The sequence below is a fragment of the Salmo trutta genome, chromosome 9 (assembly GCF_901001165.1).
Source record: "Salmo trutta chromosome 9, fSalTru1.1, whole genome shotgun sequence".
In the NCBI taxonomy this organism is placed as follows: domain Eukaryota; kingdom Metazoa; phylum Chordata; class Actinopteri; order Salmoniformes; family Salmonidae; genus Salmo; species Salmo trutta.
Window position 1 is genome coordinate 17,045,570 of NC_042965.1, and position 17,224 is coordinate 17,062,793.

The following is a 17,224-nucleotide window of genomic DNA, read 5'->3' on the forward strand; positions in this document are numbered from 1 at the left end:
CTGTTATGAGTATGTAGTTGTATCATGAGGTATTGAACGGATATTTCACACAAAGCTTTGCACTTGGCAGAAAAATAATTCCTTGTGAGTAAAGTGACCTCCTTTGGCCACATGTGCAAAAACAGGTCAGGTAAAAACATGATATGATAAGCATCTTATCAGAGCTTTCACATTATCAATTATTGCAACATGCCTATATTACTCTGTAAATATGTTTTAAAAACATATATTTTTTAAAGCGAAAACAAAAGGCCTTGATTATTGAGGGCACCTTATCAATAGCAAGTTGATACCCCTTCCCTTTGAAATCTATTTTTTTAAAGTACCCCTTTCTCCTCTTCTACATTAAGCAACAGTTGACTTTCACAAAAATGGATGGACAGGCAGAAAACGTGGATGCACAAAGTAGGTTCAACATCGAAAGGAGCTGGTTCCAAAACAAATCCTAAACGTTTAAAGAACATATCTTAAAGCTTCCTCAACCAGAGCCAGGGCCTAAAAATCACATCTGGACGCCTCGGCTTCCTCAGGGCTGCACTTTGAGCTCTCCTCCATGTCGTTGGCCGGAGCCTCCTCAGCATACTGCGTCTCAAAGGCCATCCCCTCTGAGGCATCCTCTGGGTCTTTCTGACCAGAGATGCCCTCCGTCCTCTCTGGAGAGTCCATGTGGTTGGGGCCCTCTGAGGCCCCCAAGTGCTTCTTCCTCAGGTGTTGGTTGAGGGTCCCCTGGAAGGGGAAGCACTTGCCACAAATCTGGCAGTGGAAGGGCTTGTTGTCCGTGTGGCCGCGGATGTGGTACTCCAGCTGGTCTTTGCGCGTGTACTTCTTTCCGCAGAACTTGCAGACGAAGGGTGTGATTCCCATGTGCAGGCGCATGTGGCGGTCCAGGCTGCCCTTCTGATTGAAGGACTTGCCGCAGTAGATGCAGATGAGCCTCTCGTTGTAGGGGTACCACTGGCTGCGCAGGCTCCGCTCTCGCACATCGTTCTCAAAACCTACTTGGCCCAACACTGCCTCGCTGCTGTCCTCAGTGTTTCCCGGTTTGATATGACCCAGGACCTCTGCTGGGACGGTCACTGGGGGGCGCTTGGCTCTGGCCCGGCCGCCCCTGAAGCCACTGAGCATGGAGCGGGAGGGGCTGGAGCTGCTGAGGCTCACGAAGCAGGGGGACGACAGGCCTGAGTAAGTGTAGCCGGCCGGCTGGATGACGGGACCGTAGGAGCCAACACTGACAGCCAGCACCTGCTCTCCATCCACCAGCTCTGTGTGGTAGCCATCGTCGCCTGCCGAGGAGCTGTCTGAGTAGCTGGGCCTATCTGTCTTCTCCAGCTTCACGTGCACGTCTGTCACCTGACCGTCCTTCCCAATGAGCTCCACCTGCTCTGTCTCTCCCTCCATGGCTGCCTCCTGCTCTGACACACCGTCACTGCTGCCACGGTCTGACTGGCCCTCCTCCTGGTACCGCGCCCTGCCATGGCCTTTCCCTGCTGCCAGCTCAGAGCGGGCCTCTATGCTGTGCCTGGAGTAGTATGGGGGGGAGATCTGTGTGGGGTTGATGAAGAGGCTGCTGTCTTTGACACCATTGCGGCTGGCCTGGGAGCCCTCCTTGTCTGGGCTTGTGGCGCTGGAGGGGATGCTTATCTTGGAGTGGATGCCCTCCAGGATCTGGGTGCACTTGTCGATGACGGCCTGCATCTGCAGGAAGCTGGCTGCTGTGAGGAAGCTGACGACATCCTTGAGCTGCAGGGACATGCGGCCAGTGTAGCAGAAGGCCAGCAGCTGCTCAAACACCTCAGGGTTCTTGATGACGGAGATGGACAGGCCGCTCATGGTGCCCAGGGCCGAGTGGTCGCGGAAGTACGGTGAGCTGGCCGCCAGCACGGCCTTGTGGGCACGGAATGGCTGGCCCTGGATGTGAACGATGATGTCACATAGCTTCCCCTGCAGTCGCAACTCATTGAGCTGGTTGAGAACGGTGTTGCTGAACTCTGGCACGTCAAACTCTATGTAGGCACTGCCGTCGTCCATCTCTTGGATAGGTCTTTCCAGTTTGTAGGCTGCCTGTGGCAGAAACGGAGAAAGAAAAAAAATCATTATGTATAAGAATCAGGATGCATCTTAGAACACCAGTCATCCACTGAATCAGTGGCTGGTCTTTACAAGTTTCATTTTCACATACAAAATATGTCCATTGACAGGTGAGGTTAATTTTACTTTACAAGTACAATCATGGTGTGCCACAACAGCCAAATAAAAACAAGCACGCTATATGAGCAAACTTTGGCTGTCTGTGCCAGAAATATGCCTACACTGAGCAACCTAGACAACAGCATTTCACATTCACACTGGCATGGGGGGGGAAAAACGATGCTTTTGACATGGCTAATACAGGTTACCCTCATTCTTTAGCAGCAACAGCATAAAAGGATGTCCATTTTTTATGAAAAAAACAGTACTGTACACTTCCCTGGTGCTTCAAGAAATATGTGTTGAGTATATTCATACAAGAAATGCCTGGACAAAAATAATCAAGTGCATTTGACCTATTGCAGCAAACAGCATTGAGTGTTGTAGCCCAGTTAAGGGTTGACCTTACTGACACACAAGAGAACAATCTTGACTTGAAATAAGATCCAGCATCTGGGCCATTTCACAGTAATTTAGCAAAGGAATGACTGTACGGATAACTGTAGCCTCATCCAAGTTTGGAGATGGCGTGCAAGAGCATAGTCATTCCACCCATTTCAGGATTCAGGCCATTTTTATTGTTGGGAGTGCACAAGATCAAAACACAAAAGCACTCAGAAAACAAGTAACCTGCACCACAGCAAAAACAACAAAACATACAAGCAGATCTGGAGTGAAAATCCTCACTGCACTAACATTGCAGGCCCTTGGACCTTGAGTGGTCAGAACAAAGTAGGTTACCATGACAGCACTGACGCAATTTGAAATGAATCATCAAATTACTGAATTATTCAGAAGAATATGACAAGAACAGTAGTCCTCCATGTGAAGTAGAATGTGTTCTAAAAGCATTTCTACATTTTAATTGCACTTCCTTTTAAATATCTGTTCAGGCAAAGAAAGAAAAAAAATCTGGTTATTTGGCAACAAAGTGGAAGCCGGCCCAGCCTAGCTGTAAATGTCAAGTCACTTGGTCACACCCAGAGCGGGACTGAACACTGCTTCATTATGATGTGGCAAGTGAGACTTTGCTTCTTGAAAATCCTATATCTTGAAAATCTGACATGCAAAAAAATATTTAAATAGGCAAGTCAGTTAAGAACAAATTCTTATTTTCAATGACAGCCTAGGAACAGTGGGTTAACTGCCTTATTCAGGGGCAGAATGACAGATTTTTACCTTGTCAGCTCGTGGATTCAATCTTGCAACCTTTCGGTTACTAGTCCAGCACTCTAACCACTAGGCTACCTGCCGCCCCAAAAAAGGTGAGGTATGTTGGGACTGTGGACTAATTAAAAAAATAAAAAAGATAGTCACCATTAAATGAAACATCCACTCAAAGGAAAACAATTCTGTTGCAGACAGAATGAACAACCACAACCACCCCAAGCTCACAGAACTGGACTGTCGAGTACTGCAAACCGTAGCGTGTAAAAATTGTCTGTCCTTGGTTGTAACACTCACTACCAAGTTCAAAACTGCCTCGAAGCAAAGTCAGCACAAGAACTGATCGTCGGGAGCTTCATAAAATGGGTTTCAATGGCCGTGCAGCCGCACACAAGACTACCATGCGCAAAGCCAAGCGTTGGCTGGAGTGGTGTGAAGCTCACCACCATTGGACTCCGGAGCAGTGAAAATGAGTTCTCTGGAGTGATGAATCACACTTCACAAATTGGCAGTCTGATGGACGAATCTCAGTTTGGTGGATGCCAGGAAAATGCTACCTGCCCGAATGCATAGAGCTTACAGTAAAGTTTGGTGGAGGAGGAATAATGGTTCGGGCTGGGCCCCTTAGTTCCAGTGAAGGGAAATCTTAATGCTACAGAATACAATGACATTCTAGACGATTCTATGCTTCTAACTTTGTGGCAATAGTTTGGGGAACGCCCTTTCCTGTTTCAGCATGACAATGCCCCTGTGCACAAAGCAAGGTCCATACAGAAATGGTTAGTCAAGCTCGTGTGGAAGAACTTGACTGGCCTGCACAGAGCCATGACCTCAACCCCACCGAACACCTTTGGGATGAATTGGAACGCTGACTGCGAGCCAGGCCTGAATCGCCCAACATCAGTGCCCAACCTCAATAATGCTTGTGGCTGAATGGAAGCAAGTCCCTGCAGCAATGTTCCAACATCTAGTGGAAAGCTTTCGCAGAATGGAGGCTGTTATAGAAAAAAAAAAAGTGGAAACAAACTCCATATTAATGCCCATGATTTTTGAATGAGATGTTCGACGAACAGTTGTCCACATACTTTTGGTCATGTAGTGTACGAGGTACAAATGTATCCGGTTTTAGCAACTAGGCTTGAGCTATTTTACAAAAACGTGTCCGTCTCAGTCCGTTCTCCAGTTCTGCCCTCTTCTCCCCCCACTCCAATCTCTCCTCCTCCCTTTCTCTCACCCTGCTTTCCTCTCCCTGGAAATTCAGTATGATCTTCTGCGCATTGAATCTGTCAGCAGTTTGAGAACGTAAACACTTTCTCTGATTGCCTAGGCTTGCCAAGACACCTGTGCCACTACCCATATGTTCTCATCCTGGTTGGCACAGGAGACTGAGGGCAAAAAGACAGAAAGAGAAAATGGAAGTGCATTATTTTCCCTCTGCCATCATGAGGCTTTCAAATATAGCATGCATATTAAAAGGTGTCAGTGGCCTGTCCCACTCCCAACACCATGCATTGCAAACTGAACTGAGAGCCAAGTTGAAGGGCGGCCAAAGAACGTATGCCAAATGGCTGAGCTGAACCCAAAGCGGTGAGGGTCACAGTAGCAAGGTTCAAAATGGACTGGATTGGAAACACAAACTCACTTATGTTCAGCAGTAGGGATGGGGGTTTAAATAATTTCACTACTCGAATAGTATCATGAATTTCTGTTGGATACCCGGATGTTCGAAATACATGCGTCTTTTTTAAATGTACGTTTTTAACCTGAGTATTGCTGCGCGAAGGAGAGACTCTTGCGCTCTATTGCTGCAGCTGCAGAGGGGCCGGTGTGAGATGGGACCGAGCCGAGCAGGGAAGGGAGAGAGGGACTAAGTAATGTTAGCCAAGGCAACTCGGCTACAACCAAGACGATCTAACTTGTAGCTGCCACAATGTTAAATCATCCCATATAACAGGGCCTGTCTTGACTAGAGTAGCCAGCTACCCATTCAATTAAAACGAGCAACCAATAGGGAGGCTGTTGTAGCCTACTCCTTTTCATTTTGCTAACTTTTAATTCTGTAATTTTATTGCATTAGTGTAGTCACAAGTTCTCAAATTCTAAAGTCCGTTCGGATATTTGAATAACCATACACATCCCTATTTAGCAGGTTTGATTAAGCCCAAAATAAAAAAATGTAAAAATCACTAAAAGTGAAATTAACTTTGACCAGTGTAACACCCATTTTCTAGTCATATTGCTTTGTCTGAGTACAGGACAACATGAGGTACCAGAAAGTGACCTGAGACCAGGTAAGTGGAACTCTAGTGTTTCATCTGCTGTTGGTAGGCCTATGACTAGTCGGAATGTGGGCCTGTAACTGAACAAAAGACTGCACTTCAAAAAGACAACCTACAAAACTTGCCCATCACTCAATTTAAAAAAGCATATTGTAGAAACAGGAATGTCAGCACTGGCAAACAACAAGCAATGAATGCTTACTTCAACATAAGCAGTGTTTTGCCTATTTTGCAAAACAGCATGCAGCCCGAACCAAGCCAAAATTGCAAAACAAGCAAGACATGGCAGAGCAATACGAAATGGGCGGGAGTGGGAAACTCAGAAAATGGATCTTGTGAAATTGGAGGGGGAGTACGTGGGGGGGGATCATCTTATTTGCCCTGGTGTGAGCAGAATAACATGCAATCACACAGAATTTGAGCAATGGAAATAACAAGGAATTAATACATTTATCATTGACCCACAGGAAATTGGGTTTCTGGGTTGATTAAGACATTATCCATTAGCCTATATTCTGACTCCTATCATCCATGTTGTATTACAATTCCCCATGCATTGAAGAAAAAGCACTGGAAGACAACGCAATACTTTCGTTACAAGCCTAATCAAAATGTGACCAACACCATGAAAATAATACATTCGGGATGTCACTGTCGGCCTCATTCCATTGACAGGTCATCACCAACCTCTTTTTACTGTCAATTACTGACATGGGCTGCTATTCCTGCCATCATTTCCATTCTGGCCAATCCCTTTGGGTAAAAGAACATTTCAATGACCAGAGAAACTGATAACCAAGCTGCCGTGGAGTGACTGCAGCACAATTACAAGAAGTACAGGACTAATTAAAATAATGGCCATGACAAAATTGGCAAGGGAAATCAGGCTTTGCATATTTGCTGGGCATAGCCTAATCAGTAGATAAAAATACTTCCCTGTTGCTTGTAAGTCGCTGGGCAGAGAAGTCAAATCCGTCTCTTTTATACTCAGCCAAACTGAGTGCTGAGATGAGTAAATCACTATGCTAACTACCAGTAACAACCATAACTTCCTTCACCTGTTATTTTGCTACTGTAGGTAGCGTTAGTTGGTGATACCTGTGCCAAAACACGGTATTTTTCCTCCTATAGCTCGTTCTCCACCTTTTTAAAATAGTGAGCCAATATGCTTGCAGCGTTTCATTTCCTGGCAGATCAACAAAAAAAAAGAAAAAAGAAAAAAAAAAATGATCATGCTCTCGTCTAGCAGACATATAGTGAGCAATGCGTTTGGAACATGAAATCATAATATTGAATCGCAATAGATAATCGTATCGTGATAATAGCATATCGTGAGGTCCCTGGCAATTCCCAGGCCTACTACTCTGTCAAAACTAGGCTTGGGTGGTATCCAGATTTCTATACCATTCTTGCGAAATCCCGGGATATATGGTATCACCGACCCTGAACACAAGGGCCACTATTTTCAAACACAAAAAACCCTACTGAACATCAGTAAGCCAAAGGTTAGCAATGCTAACAAGTACATGTCAAATCCCATAGCCAATGCTAGCTGAATGCTAATGAGTGAATACAAACAATTTATACAGCCTCTGACCAACTATTTGCAGGTCAGACATCCCAGCTTATAGTTATTTACATTTAAGTCATTTAGCAGACGCTCTTATCCAGGGTGCCTTACAGTAGTGATTGCATACATTTTCATACCGGTCCCCCATGGGAATCAAACCCACAACCCTCTCGTTGCAAGCGCCATGCTCTACCAACTTTTCTGAACACACACACAAAACAAACTAGACAGTAAGGTTGGATTTTTCCACTGTTATCAAGATATGGTTAGCTTCTGGCAAAATCAAGCTTAACCAGCTACTAAGTTAGATACTACTTGTAAACAAACATGTGACTGGCTCAGCTGCTTTAAAAGGAACTACCGGCAATTCGTAACCTAGTGGGGCGAATCAACGCCAGCACAGCCCGAAAATATTTTGGGTATCTCAGATTATTGCCAGAACAAGAGAATTGCCAGAACAAACTTAATTGGGAGGAAGGATGTTTGACATACTTTTTACATTTGCATCACAAATTATTTGAGAAAATTAGGCTATTTTTAGATGTTTCCTGTAAGACCCCATGATCCGTGAACCTATATGACAGACATCTTGGTGTCATGATACTCCTTATAGTGTGCTCTAACATATGGAGTGTCTAAATTCTGAAATACAATTTCATTCATTTATTGACCTTAAATATTAAACCACTTAAAAAAAGTACCCTTTTTGATTTTGTTTATTTTAAGACATTGTTTGGAACAATATACTCTAGAAGTACACCACATTTCCGTAGTGGGTTCCCTGCTAATTTTGACATTATGATACATTTTATGAGCACCACCATACCTAGGGCTGGCACAATTACCATATAACCGACAGCCATTGAAAATAGACTGTGTATTGTTAAATCAGGAATAGTGACATGTATAGTTAAGTGTCTATTTAGTGTTGACAAGTTCAGCTGCCTGTGCCAATAATAGATATTTGAAAACAATAACTTTATGCCTACCTTTGTTGATTTCCAGCACAGGCATATAGGCTAGGCAGGCTGCGGCTGAGAAACTCTGTTCAAGAGAGAATACCATTATGTAGAAAGAACGAAACTACGTAAGAGACAAATTCTTTATAAACTGCTAGGGTGTATTAGCTACAATTCTCCTCATGTTCATGAGCCAACATAACAGGAGGCCGGTACGGTGGCTCCCATAAGACATAAGGTGTGTCAAAAGGAACAACAGTAATTCACAAGGGCTACATAGTGAACATAAATACAACTGCTTATTATGGATTCTCAAGACAAATAAGTTGGCAGTGTATGTGAATTGACGCTCTACTCTTGCACGCAAGTTGACACCATTGACGGTGTCTCTGTGTGGTTTCAGCTTTACGAGTTGTCATCTTACTTCCTGCTTTGCTCCTATGGGTCCACTCCCAATGGCCGCCAGTCAATCCATTGTGCCATTTTTTACTTGAATAGGGACGCCCGTTATACTCATTCTGTGTTTATGGCAGCTAGGGCTGACCCTATTTAGTTGACTGGACGGTAAATAGGCTGTTGGTTGACCAATAATTTTTGAGTCGAGCAGTTGCAAAAAACTATTTTATGGCACGTCTTGATTGATGCCTTTCTCAGTGGACTAATCAATTGCAGAGGCAGCGGGGATGGCACACCACTATCAGCAGTAGTACATTTACCCTTACTTCCCATAAATGTTCATCTACAATTCATTTGGTTACTGTAATTTCTGTTAACTTCTCTAGGGTAGGGGGCAGTATTTTGACATCCGGATGAAAGGCGTGCCCGTAGTAAACTGCCTGCTACTCAGGCTCAGAAGGTAGGATATGCATATTATTAGTAGATTTGGATAGGAAACACTCTGAAGTTCCTAAAACTGTTTGAATGATGTCTGTGAGTATAACAGAACTCATATGGCAGGCAAAAACCTGAGAAAAATCCAACCAGGAAGTGTGGAAATCTGAGGTTTGTAGTTTTAAGTGATTGCCTATACAGTATACAGTGACTTATGGTTCATTTTGCACTTCCTACGGCTTCCACAAGATGTCAACAGTCTTTAGAACGTTGTTTCATGCTTCTACTGTGAATATGGAGCGAATAAGAGCTCCTGGAAGTAGACGACTGAGAAAATGGCATGAGCTCAGAGGCGCACGCTCACGTGAGAGTTATCTGTGTTCCTTTTCTTTTTTGAAGACATTGGAATTGTCGAGTTGAAATATTACTTAAGATTAATGATAAAAACATCCTAAAGATTGATGCTATACATAGTTTGACATGTTTCTACAAACGTAAATACAACTTTTTTTGACTTCTTGTCGTGACATTTTGCGCTCGCTTCCTGCATTTGGAGTAGTGGACTAAACGCGCGAACAAAAAGGAGGTATTTGGACATAAATTATGGACTTTATCGAACATTTATTCTGGAACTGGGATTCCTGGGAGTGCATTCCGATGAAGATCAAAGGTAAGTGAATATTTATAATGTAATTTTTGTCATTTCTGTTGACTCCAAAATGGCGGGTATCTGTATGGCTTGTTTTGATATCTGAGCGCTCTACTCAGATTATTGGAAAATTTGCTTTCGCCGTAAAGCTTTTTTGTAATCTGATACACTTCTCCTTAATACAACCGTTGTATCTATAATTCTTTGAATAACAGTTGAATATTTTATCAACGTTTATGATGAGTATTTCTGTAAATTGATGTGCTCATTCACCGGAAGTTTTGGAAGGCAAAACATTTATGAACATTACACGCCAATGTAAAATGGGGTTTTTGGATATAAATATGAACTTTATCGAGCAAAACATACATGTATTGTGTAACATGAAGTCCTATGAGTGCCATCTGATGAAGATCAAAGGTTAGTGATTAATTTTAGCTGTATTTCTGGTTTTTGTGATGCCTCTCCTTGCTTGGAAAATGGCTGTGTGGTTTTTCTTGTCTCGGCGCTGTCTTAACATAATCTAATGTTATGCTTTCGCCGTAAAGCCTTTTTGAAATCGGACAATGTGGTTGGATTAACGAGAAGTGCATCTTTAAAATGGGATATAATAGTTGTATGTTTGAGAAATTTGAATTATGAGATTTTTGTTGTTTTGAATTTGCCGCCCTGCTTTCTCACTGGCTGTTGAATAGTGTGTCCCACATACCCCAGAGAGGTTAATGCATTCAATATATTATTAGTCTTTTAGTTCTCATTGTCAGAGTGGACACGTTGTTTGCAGAGCGCACAACCTAGGCTACACTTGAGAGAAACAAGTTTTGGTTCATTTCATTTACGAGTTGTCAATTTATTCATTGTTTTGTTTGGAGCGCTCCTGTCAATGTTGAGTGAGAATGCACACCTGATTACGTGTAGAAGTAGGCCTAGGCTACCTGGCTTGTGCCCAAATGTAGGCTTATAAAATGTGCCCATTTGGGGATCTGACAGTATTCCTGATCGTCTTAGCTCACCACCATTAATAAGCTGTGGAGCTTCAAAGTATTTTTTCCTTCACCTCAAACAAAGTCTGTTTTTACATCCATTGAAATTGACAATAGTTCCTCAATGTAGCCCATTTGAAAAATCTATCCAGCTCTGTCCCTTTCGATAATCACTTGGCATGAAAGGGGAAAACTGATCCCGTGGAAACGTTATAAAATAGGTCTACCTGATTACTTCTTATTCCTTGCACAAATACAGCGGTGCCTGTCAGGAGCTCACTGGTGCAGGAAACTGATGAACAAGAATATTTTATACAAGTTGCAAGTTTGTTAGCACAAGTGTTGGGCTGGACCAAGTTGATACTTGATACAATGTTTCACGTTTCTTGCAGACAGGCTTATTTTTTTATCAGGATATTTTACATGCAGGCTGCAATTTTTGTAGGCTATTTTTATATAGTCGGCAATGGCAACAGAAGTTTTTAGATTTGTATAAATTATTTAAATCACATGACAATGATTTAGATACAAAGGCTATTATAAAATAAATGAAACTGTTCCACGAAAATGTGCATATGAAAATCATAACTGGCATGCAGATCGGTAAATATGGTAAGATAAATTGGCACTCCTAATGGAAAAGTTTGCCGACGCCTGGAATAGCCTACGACCGGCAACTTCAGGAGCGTAATGGCAGAATCTGCAAACGCCAGCAGCCGCGGGAGGTAGTGGTTGGGGAACAGTTTTTTTTTCATCTGGCTAGGCTGTCTGGCTGCCTCGAATCATTTGTGTGTCTTAATTATTTAAAATCACACAATTAGACAAGCTCAGTAAACTACATATATAATAGGTTAGTTCGAAATAAGATTTTTTGGGGGTTGTCTGGGATAGCCCTAATGTCAGCACATGCAGTCAGGAGCAGAGAAGAGGTGAAAGGGTGCGCCCCAATTTTTTTTTTTTTAATTATTATTATTATGACCGCAGTCATTTGGCTGGCCAATTACCATCATCCAAATTCCATGACCATCAAAGCACTAGCACCACTAACACAGTGAATGGGAAAATGGCTTCAAAGGGAACTCCCTCTGCTGGTGATTGGCGGAATGTACAATCCTAAAAGAGGGCTTGAGGTGCTTGAGATATGCATGTCAAATAAATTGTGAAAAAATATGTTTCAGAATCTAGACATAGTGCATATTTAAGAGCACACTATAACAAGTATAAGGACACCCAAGATGTCCATCATGTACAATTCTCAGACCATAAGGTCTTACAGGAGGCATGTATAGGCCTAGGTTCAGAAAGGGCCTAAAATTAACACTTATCATGATTTTAATCAACAAAAGAATATACAAATGTAAAAGGTATGACAAACATCCTTCCTCCCAATGCAGTTAATACATTCGGTACACCCATCTAGTACCGGGTCGGACCCCCCGTAGCCATGAAGGGATGCACATGGTCAGCAACAATGTGCAGATACGCTGTGGCGTTCAAACGTTGCTCAATTGGTATCAAGGGACTTAACATGTGCCAGGAAAACATTCCCCACACCATTACACCACCAGCCTGCACTGTTGACACCAGGCAGGATGGGGCCATGGAATCATGGTGCTTACGGCAAATTGTGACTGACATCAAAATGCCGCAACAGGAATCGGGAGTCGTCAGACCAGGCAATGTTTTTCCACTCAATTGTCCAGTGTTGGTGATTTGCGTGCCCACTGGAGCCGCTTCCTTGCTGTTTTTAGTTGATAGGAGTGGAACCGGTGTAGTCGTCTGTTGCAATAGCCCATCCGTTACAAGGACCAGCAAGTTGTGCGTTGCAAAATGCCGTTCTGCGCTGTTATTTGCCTGTTTGTGGCTCGCCTGTTAGCTTGCACGATTCTTGACATTCTCTTTCGACCATATCAACAAGGGGTTTTCGCCCACAGGACTGCTGCTGACTGGATGTTTTTCTGTTTGTCGCACCTTTCGCAGTAAACCATAGACACTGTTGTGCGTTATAAAGCCCAGGGGCTAGGGCAGGAGTATTCAAATATCACCCTACGAGGACCAGAGTACTATAGGTTCTGTTCTTCCTGATAATTACACACACCTGGTGTTCTAGGGATAAATCATTCCCTGACTAGAGGGGTAGATTGAAAAAAAAAAAGCTGTCGTTCTCTAGGTCCAGATTTGAATTTCAGGGTGCTGTTCTGTCTTCCCTTTTATTTGAAAAACAACTGTTACATTTTGCTTCCCTTTATGTTTGTGGTATTGCGCAACCAAGTCCAAGTTATGAACACAGTATGCATTACCTAGTGAAAGACCTCATTTTTTTTTACTATCTAACAAGTTAATGTAACAAAGCTTTGGAAAATCCTGGAATTCAAGGACACCTGGATGACCCTAGATAGCACTGAACTTTGTACTGCTGTGTCCACAACATACAACCAGACTACCAGTAGTTTTATCTGGCCTTTTATCAAAGCCAGATGCGCCACATAAAGATAAAAAAAGACCTATCATTTATGTGTAATCCAATAACGTTTGCCTACAATTTATATATTTCAGTTTTAAGGTTTGTTTTCAATCCGTGCAGCTAATTCGCATGTTATTTAGCCACATGCCTATCAATTGACTGAATACAGGAGACGAGCTAGCTAGTCCCAAAATAATGTTAACGTTAATTACAAGTTGCATCAGTAACTAACTAGATAATTAACTAGCTAGCTACTATAGTTAATTGTTTTACAGCGGATTGAACAAATGTCACCCAACTAAAGCAACCGTTCCATTTCCACAACACGAGCGTTTTATGGTGCCACTTTGGGTCCCAGCAAAGTGAAACATTGTTTTAGCCTAACGTTACCTACACGAACTAGCTAGGCTATTCGTTTTCTTGATACACTGTCTGACAAGATAATCATGTTCAGAAAGTTAGATTTGACTTTTCCTTCTAGTGGGGGCTAACAAGGCGGACTAATTAGCGTCGAAAAGTTGTAACGTTACTTAGTATAACTTCTGTATAACCTTACTGTGTCTGTCTCTAGAGACAAGCTTGCTACGCCCGATCTGACATTAGCCACTTAGCCTGCTACAAATTCTGACAGGCTAGTTAGCTACTATAGGTGGCTTCATCCAACGGCATAAAACACCAGGCTGACAGTTAAGGCTATCAAAACAAGTTATTGGTTAGCGAGCTAGCTAATTTACGTTATTTGACTAACGTTAGCAAGTATGCTAGCTAGAACGGTGATACAGAACAAATAAAACAGTGCGGGGTGCGCAGAGATCGTGGCTGTTAACGTATATCGAAGATGACTAGCTAACTTGGAAGCCTTGTTTTACAGGCAAATTCCCCCAAAATTAGCTAAGCGTGTGCGTCAGCAAGCTAATGTTACCGTTGGACAGCAACCTAGCGCGAGCCGCTAGCGGACAACCTTTTCAGAAAATGACACAAGCAGAAACAACGTTTTGATGATGAGATTATGTTCAGTTTGTGTCCAAATCAATGTTGAAGTCTGTCGAACTCACCTTTTCCCGATCAAACGTCGCCCATTTCCCCCAGTAGCTCGCTTTCACTAGAGCCAGGCCTCCCCCCACTCCAGCTGTGTCAGTCACTGCAAAAAAAAACTGCAACCGGAAGTGTAGCTATACGTTTCCGTGCCCGGCCTGCTGGGTCTACTGCGTTTGCACCATGTAGGGTTTGCACAAAAATACCATTTCTGATATAACATACAATTTCTGATATACCATGTCCCCAACAATTCCTGATATACCATATACCATGTCCCCAATGAAAGTTACGCCCCTGTATATAAGTGTTAAATTATTTAAAGAAACACATTTGTAGCGTATCCTATTCTTCAATCTATATACTAAGTTAACGTTACAACGTATATGTACCTCTGTTTGATGTACGATCAAAGTTTTTAATCACAGTATTTAAGACCTTTATTTGTGGGGTGTGGGGCCACAAAACGCATTTCTGTATTGCTTTTTAGATTCCATCCTTATAGGAAGCAGATAGCATATATGGCTTGCCCTACCAAATAGCCTTCATACATAGAAAACCCTTGAAATTACAGTGTAGCAATCTTTGCTATATGAGCCACATTACATTTTCCACCAAGCGGATTAACGCTATTGGCGCGATGCCTGGGGTGTTTGCTCTTTGTGCCGGCAACCCGAGTTTGCTTCCCTGCCCTGTTGTTCGCTACATTGGTGTCAGAAGTAGGATGGCGGCTGTGAGGTCATCAGAATGCTGAGGAGACTGAGCGATGCGTAGGGTGTTTGCCTTTCACGCCAACAAACACAAGTTCACTTCCCTGCCCCGCCATTCGCTACAATATTAATAACGCTTACCTACAGCATATCACAACATACAACTCCAAGAAATATAACATTTGGGATTTGTAAAGAGAATCCTCTCACAGTTAATGAGTTTTTTCAGAGAAATACAGGTTGTAGGAGTGCAAAACTGTTTGAAAGTGGGGGTCAGTGGCTGCATTTGGACAAGAGGTCAAGGCCAAGGCCCCTATCTTCGGCACACCTCTTCTATCATACCACATATGTGCTGATCTATTCCTGCCCAGAAATCGTTAACCGACATTTCCAAACACAATGTGTAATAGGCTATATCCTACTGTCTGGGGATTTATGTAACGCAAACTCAATGAACCACCCTTTATGAACAGGTCATAAAGGTACTGCATGTAGTTCTGTAGTCTCTCCAGCATGGGGTGCCACAGACTAAATAAAGTGCTGTGAAACAACTGTACTCTGTAGGCTACTTCCAAAATAAAATAAACCTTTTTTTTTTATTTAACCATTATTTAACTAGGCAAGTCAGTTAAATAACAAATTCTTATTTACAATCACTTGAGTAACTTAGGGATACAAAGTACACTGAACAAAAATATGAATGCTACATGCAACAATTTCAAACATTTTACTGAATTACAGTTCATACAAGGAAATCAGTCTATTTAAATAAATCCACTGGGCCCTAATCTACGGATTTCACGTGACTGTGAATACAGATATACATCTGTTGGTCAGAGATCAAATCAAACCAAATCAAATCAAATGTTATTTGTCACGTGCCGAAAACAACAGGTGTATACCGTACAGTGAAATGCTTACTTACAAGCCCTTAACCAACAATGCAGTTTTAAGAAAAATAAGTGTTAAGTAAAAAAAGAGATAAGTACAAAAAAAATAGAATATATAGAAAAATAACAAATAATTAAAGAGCAGCAGCAAAATAACAGTAGCGAGGCTATATAGTTGAGGTAATATGTACATGTAGGTAAAGGTATAGTGACTATGCATAGATAATAAACAGAGAGTAGCAGCAGCGTAAAAGAGGGGGTGGGGGGTAGCCATTTGATTAGCTGTTCAGGAGTCTTAAGGCTTGGGGGGAGAAGCTGTTAAGAAGCCTTTTGGACCTAGACTTGGTGCTCTGGTACTGCATGCCGTGCAGTAGCAGAGAGAACATTCTATGACTAGGGTGGCTGGAGTCTTTGACAATTTATAGGGCCTTCCTCTGACACCGCTTGGTATAGAGGTCCTGGAAGGCAGGAATCTTGGCCCCAGGGATGTACTGGGCCGTACATCACGATACCTTAAAAAAATAGGTAGAGGTGTAAACCAGTCAGTATCTGGTGTAACCACCATTTGCCTCATGCAGCGCGACACATCTCCTTCACAAAGAGTGGATCAGGCTGTTGATTGTGGCCTGTGGAATGTTGTCCCACTCAGTGGCGACCCGTCATTCGGGGAAGTTGGGGCAGAGTCCCACCTGTTTTTTTCTTGTAGCCTGTTTTGCATGTTATTTTGGCAGTAATACGTGTCACATATCAGTTTGCTATCAATGAAAAAAAAATATTTGAATTAATAAAGCCGCATACAAAAATGGTCTCTTTTTTGCATTCTTGAGTAAGGCAGCTCCAAAACGCAGGTGTTTCAGCCCATCTCAGTGCTTTCTGTGGTGGTGGGAAAGCCATTGGAAAATACAGATTATAAGGGTTGGTAATGTTCTCTAGTTGTGCCGTGATTGGCTCAGTGTTCTGTCACTCACTGCAAAATCTATGGGGTGAGCTAAAAAATTCAAGCTCCTTGGATGCTGCCATAGAGTTACATTAGAAGTGCCCGTCCAAGATGGCTCAAGGTCATTGGCCACAGATAAAATTACTTAAAATCACGTTATATTTACCGTGGTTTTGATTGGACTGATCATGTCAACATCATTCTTTCAAAATCTTAGCTAGCAAGTTAGACAAGCAGTCATCATCATGAATCACGATGACAATCTTCTGGCAAATCCTTTTCAATCCATGTCAAATGAAAATAAATTATAGATAAAACGTATCTGTGCTCATCGGCCATTGGACATAAACATTACACAACAAGTTGGATATCGCAAATTCAACAATGGGTGGTTTGGATGGAATCAGTGGCTAACTGCAAGTGTTGCAAAGCAATCACTAGCCTGCTATTCAGTGGAGCGGATGTGTGGTCCAAGTCTGGGTTTAAGGGTCTCTTTTCCAAGCTTAAATTATAAACATTCCTGCTTTTAGTCCAGCAGGACTTCTGTCACGTTCAAAACAACT

At 42.5% G+C, this 17,224-nt stretch overlaps 1 protein-coding gene across 2 annotated transcripts; it reads right to left on the reverse strand.

Annotated features, from left to right (window-relative positions):
* Positions 1–312: 312 nt before the first annotated feature.
* Positions 313–14,250, reverse strand: LOC115200056 (zinc finger and BTB domain-containing protein 34). 2 transcript variants are annotated; one of them, XM_029762740.1, is made up of 3 exons: positions 14,145–14,250; positions 8,193–8,247; positions 313–2,061 (listed from the first exon to the last, which is right to left on the reverse strand). In XM_029762740.1, exon 3 carries the CDS (start codon positions 2,026–2,028, stop codon positions 496–498), a length of 1,533 nt encoding a protein of 510 aa, XP_029618600.1. In that variant the 5' UTR covers positions 2,029–2,061; positions 8,193–8,247; positions 14,145–14,250; the 3' UTR covers positions 313–495. The 2 variants fall into 2 exon arrangements, with proteins under 2 accessions (XP_029618600.1, XP_029618601.1); XM_029762741.1 differs by lacking the exon at positions 8,193–8,247.
* Between the last annotated feature and the right edge of the window lie 2,974 nt (positions 14,251–17,224).